The following is an 8,946-nucleotide window of genomic DNA, read 5'->3' as shown; positions in this document are numbered from 1 at the left end:
AGCTGGAAATTATAGAAATTGACATCCAACACAACTGGAATTATGATAAAGTTAAAGGGCTTGGCTCTTTGATCAAAATAAGAATTTGCTTAAATACTCTCTTGAGATCCACATAGAACATCAGAGGTCTTCTCAGAATTATCTCAATTACAGAACACGTTAATCTTAGGAAGACAATTGGGTATGATTACCCACAACAAAAGTTGCAAGAAGTTATGGAATTGATAACGAACCAAAGAACTGGGCTTCTCTATATTAGAACACTATCATACCAAAAAGTTAGTGTTTCCTATCAAAAAATCAACTTAGCAACTAAATCACCTTTTGATCACAAGCTTCCTATGTATCTAGAAAAATGGCTAGTGTTAGTCTCATACAGAGCAAGTAACAAATCACTAGAAGAAGTATTTTTCCTGGGCAACAGATGCTACCAGGACCATGTTTTCTCTAGCTGGCTGGCTGGCTTAAATTGCTTGCACAGTTCAATATATTTTGCTCAGTGATCAAAGGCTGAAACTCATAATCGTTATGAATACTCCACGTTCAGAGGCAATATACTATTGAATGCCAGTTGCCAAGGGACTCACAACATAGTAGGAACAAAAAAAATAGTTTGTTTGCCATTTCAGTAAATACAAGCGTGGGAGGAAACTGTTCCACTGGAAGAAATCTGACGTTACTCATAGAAGCTGCAACTAAAGTTTTATCAAGGGAATCTTTTCAGGAGGGATGATGTCAACTATAAGCACAAGGAAATCCACTTATTGCCTTAAAGTCTTTCCAGTCCAGGACACTGAAAAGAAGAGTAAATAGTACAGAGTGTTAAAAATCAGCCACACTATTTTATTAGGAAGCCCTTTTTAAAAACATTTGCTTCTAGTAAGAAATCTCTCGCTTACTTGTACTAATAATTTCCCAACAAGTTCCAATTTCTCCAATACCATGTCTATGACTAAGAAGAATGAATGGAAAGCAAAGCAACATTTATAATATAAACAGGTGCAGGATGCACAATATGAAATGGGGAGGAGGGCAGGTGATGTAGAATGTTGTTGCTCAATTAGAGCTCTCTTCATGTGTCTTGACTCACAAATTCCAAGGTTCACAGTTAGGATTCTGACTGGAAATCATGGGATTGTAGTCTTCAAATTTGGGGGCAGCATCATATTGTAGACGGCTAGTATATCAAAATCATATCTCAAACATTACATCATTCGAGTCTGAAGCCAATCTCAAAGCACTGTCTCTAAATCTAAGACTATAGAAGGTAGAACTGGACATCGTGGACGCTCAAGAATTGAGAACTCGTCCTCCAGTAGCAGCACTATTATAGTGATTTCAGAGAACCAGGCAATTCTGTAGTATTGAAAATATCCCAAGGCTACACCATTCATCAGTTATTCAGAAAATATAATTCAGATTGTAGGCAGGCAGCAAACTGAGAATTCAGACACAATTAAGGGATGTTTATAGATCAAACTGCTTAAGATGATTCACAAACCACACTTGCTCATGGAGCAAGTAAGATATTCTATTCTATTAGTATCCACAATTCCTCAACTATTCATAACGTAGGTCAGACACCTAATGGATTGTGTTGAAAGATCAGAATGCTATATACAAAGCACAGATAAAAGCTTTTGTCAGAGACCTCATCTTGGAAAGGCATTTTGGAAAGACAAGGGGTAAAAAATCAGTTTGGGGGTTCTGAACATCCAAAGCAACAGAAGATCCCAACAGAGGAGAGGAGGAAAAACCAATCCCAGTTTAATTGTTAGTAACAAGAAACTTAGCCCCTGAATTCAGATAAAATGAAAGAACATTAAAGCGTGGTAAGAACTTGTAACTTGACAAACTTGGATCCAAATGTTTTTTGTCCTTTGAACAAAGCTTTTATCTTATCAAAGTGGGTCTTTCATGATACATTTCTTGCTGAGATCCTCTTTTTAAAGATTCAAGATCTCTTAACACGTGCACAATTCTTCTTGAATTAAGATAATTGTAGGCTACCTATTGTCCTAATGTTTTAACAAGTTTGACCAGCATACTGAAAGCTTGTTCATTGCTTCCTGTTACTTATTTTGTATGTGCAATATATATATATATAAAAGGGGCTGAATCCAATAACTGTTCACCATACTTGAAAAGTGCTTCAGGCCAAGCTATGAAGAATTATGGCCCTTTCAGGGCACTGTACTACCAGATAAGCAGGGAAAGGCTACAAGTTAATAGGAGAGACTGACTAAAAATGAATGATGTAATTTGCAATGGATGGCTTAATATTCAAGAATCCTGCTATTTCTGTTCATACTGAACTGGCTGATAGCGTCCTGCTAAAACTACAAAGAAAGGATAAAACCTCAGTGAACAGTAGTGCCAAAACAGTAACGGGAAGCTCAGTGGCAAAAAACTATGATGGCTTCATTTCATCAATGCTTCTCAGTTTAGGATAGTACCATTATAGCAATGAGAAGATAAAATTCTGTTGCAGTAGCTACACTATATTGCCAAAAGTATTCGCTCACAACTGCTTCCGATTATGTGGATGGGTGAGCGAATACTTTTGGCAATATAGTGTATATTTTACCAGGTCATTTAGCCCAGAAAACAAAGTTGCTTCACTTCTTTGTTACCTGCCATGGAGAGACACATTTGCTTGCAAATGTCACAAAAAAAATTCTCTCTGCATCTACCAAACAACTCTTACATTTTTCCCTGAGTCTAAGGTCAAAACTCCTCATGGAATTTACTTGCTCTCAAGAGACAAACAAGACAGACGACAACAATTTGCTTCTGCTTTCGTGATCAACACATGATTTTTAAAAAAAAAAAACTACATATAATGTAGCCCAGTGTTTTTCAACCACTGTGCCACGGCACACTAGTGTGCCGTGACATAGTGTAAGGTGTGCTGTGGGAAAATTACTTTATATATAGTCAATATAGGCACAGAGTTAAATTTTTTTAACATTTTCTAATGGTGGTGTGCCTCATGATTTTTTTCATGAAAAAAGTGTGCCTTTGCACAAAAAAGGTTGAAAAACACTGATGTAGCCAATGAAATATGCAAGCTGGAATAGCAAAATACCAGCAAAGCGCCAACATTTTAATTGGAATCAAATGGCTGGGATGAGAAGTCATCATGAAGGATACTGATGGAGAAAGTGTGTGATGGAGATACATTTCCCCCAAAATAAGACCCCCCAACTGGAAAATAAGCCCCAGGCATGATTTTTCAGGATGCTTGTAATATAAGCCCTACCCCAAAATAAGCCCGTTAAGATAGTCAGCCAGACGGATTCATTTATCATGTTCCTCTGAAAACACAACTCACCCCAATAATAAGCCCAACCCTAATTTTTTGGGGGTGGGCCTAATATTACTCCTACCCTGAAAATAAGGCGTGGCCTGTGACGGTGGGGAGAGGACGACAGTCTGGCTGCAATTGCAGCCCACTGGCCCCTTGGGGCAGCTTTTGCCTTTCTCTTTCTTGGCGCAGCGCTTCTGCTTGTTGCACCGCTTCCCCGAAGCCAGCAGCTTTGTGGCCGGCTGCTTTGCTATTTCCCTCTTTTTGGGAGGCTCGGAGGAGGCTTTTTGGTCAACAGGAGGAAAATGGGGAGAGGGATTTTCCTGCCTGTCATCCATTCCTCAAGCCCAGCACAGACTTCAGGGAAGGATGGCAGGCAGGAATACCCCTCCCCATTTTCCTCCTGTTCACCAAAATGCCTCCATTCTGAATGCTGAAGGTTTGGAATGGAGGCGACGGTGCATCCATGGCACGTCCAGCTCACCGAGTCTGGCCTGCTGTAGCTCAAAAAAAGTCAGACCGCCTCAAAAATAACCCCAAGTGCTTATTTTCAAGTCTAAAAGAAAATAAGACTTGGTCTTATTTTCTGAGGAACACGGTAGTACCGTATTTCCCCCAAAATGACACTTAACTAGAAAATAAGCCCTAATGAGTTTTTGGCAGCAAAAATTAATATAAGACCCAGTCTTATTTTCAGGGAAACATGGTTGTAACTAGCCCCTGCCCTCGATCCACTGAGGGAAATAGAGGACATATGTAGAAGGGTTCCAGTTCAGCCTTAGTGATTATGCTCAGAAAGATCACTTGATGGAAATGATATTTCTTTACTTCAGAGCCGATGAGTAAGTCACACTATCTAGATAGTCTGGCCAGCATAAGAAAGCAGAAGTCAAATAGTAGAGAGATGCTCCAGCCCCTTGAAAAGATGGCATTACATTTTTCCTTATGGCCAATCACTTTTTCAAAATGTATTCATATCAATCTATTTTCAAAATTTCTGCCTAGTAATTATATAGCTAAGTCCTATCTATGCAGTTACTGGAGTTAGTAGGTACCATACTACATGAAGCAATAGCATCTTGGCAGATACTCCCTCTTTATGACTTCTTTATTGACTTCTGAGAGAATTCAAGATATACGCAAAGAAAGAGAGAAACCATGACTACAAATAAAGTACTAGACTAGAAAATGGCACAACTGCCCACCCAATTGCCCATACCAAAATGAGCAAAGGGCCTGTAAATTTCAGGAACAGCATGACGTATTCCAACATTCTGAAGACTTTGGCCATTCCTCTATAAATTTCTATCATCTGCCTTGGCAAAGCACAGGTGGGAACAAGGCCACAGACAAACACATTTGTCCAAACATTAGGAGCCATGGCCCCAGCAGGGACTATATCATGGGACTGTCCGTGTGTCAGTTTCATTCTGAAGTATACTAGTTGTTCACCAATGCACAGGTAACTCAAAGGGCACAATGAATGGAGAAGAATTTCTGTGAACATTGAAATAAGGGGAAGGTGAAAAGAGCACAAGAAAGAGAAAAACCACATGCTAAAGATACGTCTTGGGTTACAGGAATGCTTTTCAATCACATCCCCGCTTCCTTCATTTCAAAACAACTTGCTCAGGAGAATCACCTGGTGTTATTCGGCCAGGTCCATTTCATCAGAGATGTTCCTCATGGAAAATGTTCAAGGTTTATTATTGGATGACTGTAACATGCGCTTATAGCATGTTATTGTTGATTTATCCAATGATATTTATTCTTTTAAAAATGCTCAAAATACAAATATATATATATATATTTAGATAAGGAAAAAAATACCAAAGTGCTACATATGATCAAGACAAACGAACCAAAAAAATCCCTCCTCAAATTTGATTAATTTTTTTTTTGCTATATAGAAGTAAATTCATCTCACATTCCATCAGTATGTAATCCCTAATTCTAATTTCCTAGATAGCCAATATCTGAATCCAATCTCAGATTACCCTAACGATAGGAAAGTAAAAAAATAATCCTTTTTCCCAGGAGCACAAGAGCCACTAAATCCTTGGCTCGTGGCAACATCTAGTTCCTGCTGAAATATGGCTTCCAAGAATTAGTTAACCTGCTCAGACAGGTACAGCTTTCCAGCCGCTGAAGAACAGAACAGAACAAAGAGAGACAAAGAATGTGTGGCTAGTTTAGAGAAATAAGAAGCATCATGATGTGCTATCTTGGAGAGACAATACCAGACAATAGATAGGGATCACTGTACTCTCTACTATGCAAATAATGAAAATTTACATGTATGCATATTTTCTGTAACTAGTGAGGAGAGATAAGTAGAAGTTACTTCTTAATCCTTCCCTAGAGTGCACCATACTTTGGAGTAAGGAAGTGAGCGATTACCAACTTTTCAACCCAAGTTATCTGCAACTTCTGATTATAGTCTGAACTGGAGAGCTACTTCACGTTTCATCAGTTTGTGTGTGTGTGTGTGTGTGTGTGTGTGTGTGTGTGTGTGTGTGTGTGTGTGTAAAAATAACTTATTCACTTCCATCAATGCTCATCCTATCTTCATATATAAATCATGTCTTTTCCAAGAGTAGGAATTTTTCATAGGGCTGTCTGAGAATATAATTGCATTGTGTGGGTTTAAATGTTAATGAACTTGTCGGGGCTCACTTATGACTAAACTGATAAAAGAATTGTGAATGATCCAATCACGCCTACATCATTCCTTAGCCACCCTCAGCCTTATTGACCACTTATTGGAAGGAACACAGCCACAGTGGGTCTCATTCAGAGACACAGCTTCTTCTATAGATGGAAACTTTGGCCTAACTGGGGATACTTAAGAATTGAAGGGAGGCGGGAAATGCTTCGTTCCTCCCATAACACAATTTGCAAAGAAAAGAGGAAGTTTATGTTGACCACGTCAGCAGCAAACATCAATCAAAAGAAGCTGGTGGACTTTCCCCTTCTCCTTCCCAACCAGCCAGGGTACTAATCCTATGGAAAAGCAGTAAAGAGGATATTGCTGCACTGCCAAGGGAGGCCCACCTTATTGGCACCTGGTAACAAGACGTTCACAACAGATCTGAGATTCATCATTACCCTGTTCTCTGTCCAACCTCTCAACCCATTTTCCTCTAAACCACTGAATCTCCATTGTCTCCTTTTGGTTTTGTAACAATAACAAGAGGAAATTAAAAAAAGTGTTAACACCAGGAAGTCTGAAGGATAATCCAAGTTTGTACGGGTTTTTTTCTTCTTCTACAGATTTAGCCTAAGGCTTGGAATCGAGGGCTGCCTACGACACCTGGAAGCACGTTCATGGAATGCTAAAGACAGAGCAGCAAAGGTTTTCATCTAGCTGAGGGATGGGAGCACTGGGAGAGGGAGGTCAGTCGGCTTGGTTAATTATCTGACTGGGAGTTAATACTGAGAGTTTATATGCAGAGTCAGAGGGCACCATGCCATCTTCACAGGACAAGACCCTAAACGGCAAACTTGACGTACAAGAGACTGCAAAGTTATATTGTAAAGAAGGACACATATTAGGGACCAGGAAAAAGGCTGCTAAGGTGCTACGTCTAAAACTAAGTTACTTTCTCATCTGGGAGCCCTCCCCCTCCATCGCGTCATCAGTCATCATCCAGGGCCTCTGTTTTGATCTCGCTGGTTCCTTGCCGGGCCAACGCCAGAATGGTGTGATTTACCGCTGCCATCTCCACGGCTAGTGAGATAGGGTCTTGGTGGTCGCTATGGCTAGTGTTGTCATCCTACATGAGCGGAGAAGGAGAAAGGAATGAAGAGGGAGGGGGAGGAACAAGTGTCATTAGCATCTTCCAACAATAATTTCATCCAGTTTTAAAATATGTCTTATAAACAGTCCAATGTTTTCATTCAATGGGCTGGAGAAATGGGGATAAATCAATTTTAAAAGAACGTATCAACATGCTGAACAGGCATTGGCTGAAGGGAAAATGGGGAGGAGGATAGAGGGTATTTGGAGAAAACCTCATACTGGACGGATGAAAATGAAAAAAGGAAAGGCGCCCAAGGCAGCTTCCAAGCCTCAAGTTATTATTATTATTATTATTATGAGGCATGAACCAACCTACTAACCACCGGGAGAAAACCTTGGGGAATTCTGCCCTTGTCCTACACCTGCAAACAGAAACCTAAACTTGAAAAATGGGGCAATGGTATGAAGACTAAATGAACTGTGCCATTTCCACAATTCAAATAATAGGGATGGCCATCAACGCTAGCTGACCTTACAGTAACAATTTTTGTTTGTTTGTCTGTAAAAGTTGAAAAGTGAAAGGAGAGTCAGGGAGCAAGTGAGATGATTTGAAGTGGGTGCTTGGAAACAGATTCTGCAAGAACTCCAGATCTGTATAAATGTAGAACCACAATCTTGTCCCACCGCTAACCTATTGTACCAAATAAAAAGTAAGAGATGCAAGTCAGTTTTGACAAGTTTCTATGATAGTGGTCTCCAATCTTGGCAACTTTAAGACCTGTGGACTTCAACTCCCAGAATTGAGCTTTGCTGGCTGAGGAACTCTAGGAGTTGAAGTCCACATGTCTTAAAGTTGCCAAGGTTGGAGACCACTGGTCTATGAGACAAGTGAATACGACTGTGTATTTATAGAAATTCATTGACGAGTGGGGGCTTTTTCAATTAGAGAAAACAGTGTCTTAGCAGCAGAAGTTATTTGTTTATGTCCCAAAGGTGCCTTTTCAAGAAGCAACTGTACTTTCTGGTTTTTCTTTGAAGATGTTTCACTTCTCATCCAAGAAGCTTCTTCAGCTCTGACTGGGTGGTGGGGAATGGAAGGATTTATACTCCTTGCAGCTGTATATATCCATCCATTCCCCACCATCCAGTCAGAGCTAAAGTAGTTTCTTGGATGAGAAGTGAAACATCTTCAAAGAAAAACCAGAAAATCCAGTTGCCTCTTGAAAAAGCACCTTTGGGACAACGGTGACCTGGATGACTGAGAATCTCCATAGACATATCTATTTATGTTTTCGTATATGAGAAGAGAGGGGAAAAATGGGGTAGGTGAAATGATCTAACAAACTTGTGTATGTTCCTTTGGCTGCTTCTACACCATTTTTATTACCATATTTTTTGGAGTATATAATGCACCTTTTTCCCTCAAAAAAGAGGCTGAAAATCTGGGTGCGTCTTATACACTAAACACGGCATTTTTTGCCTCCCGAAACCTCGCCCCTTCACCAAAATGGCCATGCAGAGCCTTTAGAAGGCTTTCAGAGAGCTCCTGGGGGCTGGGGAAGGCAAAAATGAGTGAAAAACGGGCCATAGTACTTTATAAGCCTCCTAAAGGCTATGCATGCAATTTTTTTGACAAAAATGGGCCTGTTTTTGCTAAAAGGAGGACTATTTTTGCTTGTTTTTTGGGGGGGCACCCCTCTGGAACACTCTGCAAGCCCCCTAAAGGCTATTCATGCCTTTTTGGGGGGGGAAACAGGCCCCTTTTTGTGAAAAATGGGCTGTTTTGGAGAGGTTTGCAAAGTGCAAAAAAAATTTTTTAAAATTTTCCTCTTAAAATTTTGATGCGTCTTATACGCCAGTGCATCTTATACACCAAAAAATACAGTACTTAAGAGTC

At 40.0% G+C, this 8,946-nt stretch overlaps 1 protein-coding gene across 7 annotated transcripts in view; it reads right to left on the bottom strand.

The window, feature by feature from the left end:
* Positions 1–5,793: 5,793 nt before the first annotated feature.
* HMBOX1 (homeobox containing 1) overlaps positions 5,794–8,946 on the bottom strand; it is a 122,419-nt gene continuing 119,266 nt past the window's right edge. For all 7 annotated transcript variants that reach the window (XM_014057464.2, XM_014057463.2, XM_087717464.1 and 4 more), the window contains one exon: positions 5,794–7,083. In XM_014057464.2, the coding sequence (XP_013912939.1) occupies positions 6,946–7,083 (138 nt within the window). In that variant the 3' untranslated portion in view covers positions 5,794–6,945. The remainder of the gene's footprint in view (positions 7,084–8,946) is intronic.

Source organism: Thamnophis sirtalis, unplaced genomic scaffold (genome assembly GCF_051295495.1).
Source record: "Thamnophis sirtalis isolate CommonGarterSnake01/CBP01778 unplaced genomic scaffold, rThaSir2_p1.2 scaffold_6, whole genome shotgun sequence".
Taxonomy (NCBI): Eukaryota; Metazoa; Chordata; class Lepidosauria; order Squamata; family Natricidae; genus Thamnophis; species Thamnophis sirtalis.
This window is presented reverse-complemented; position numbering and strand designations above follow the sequence as displayed.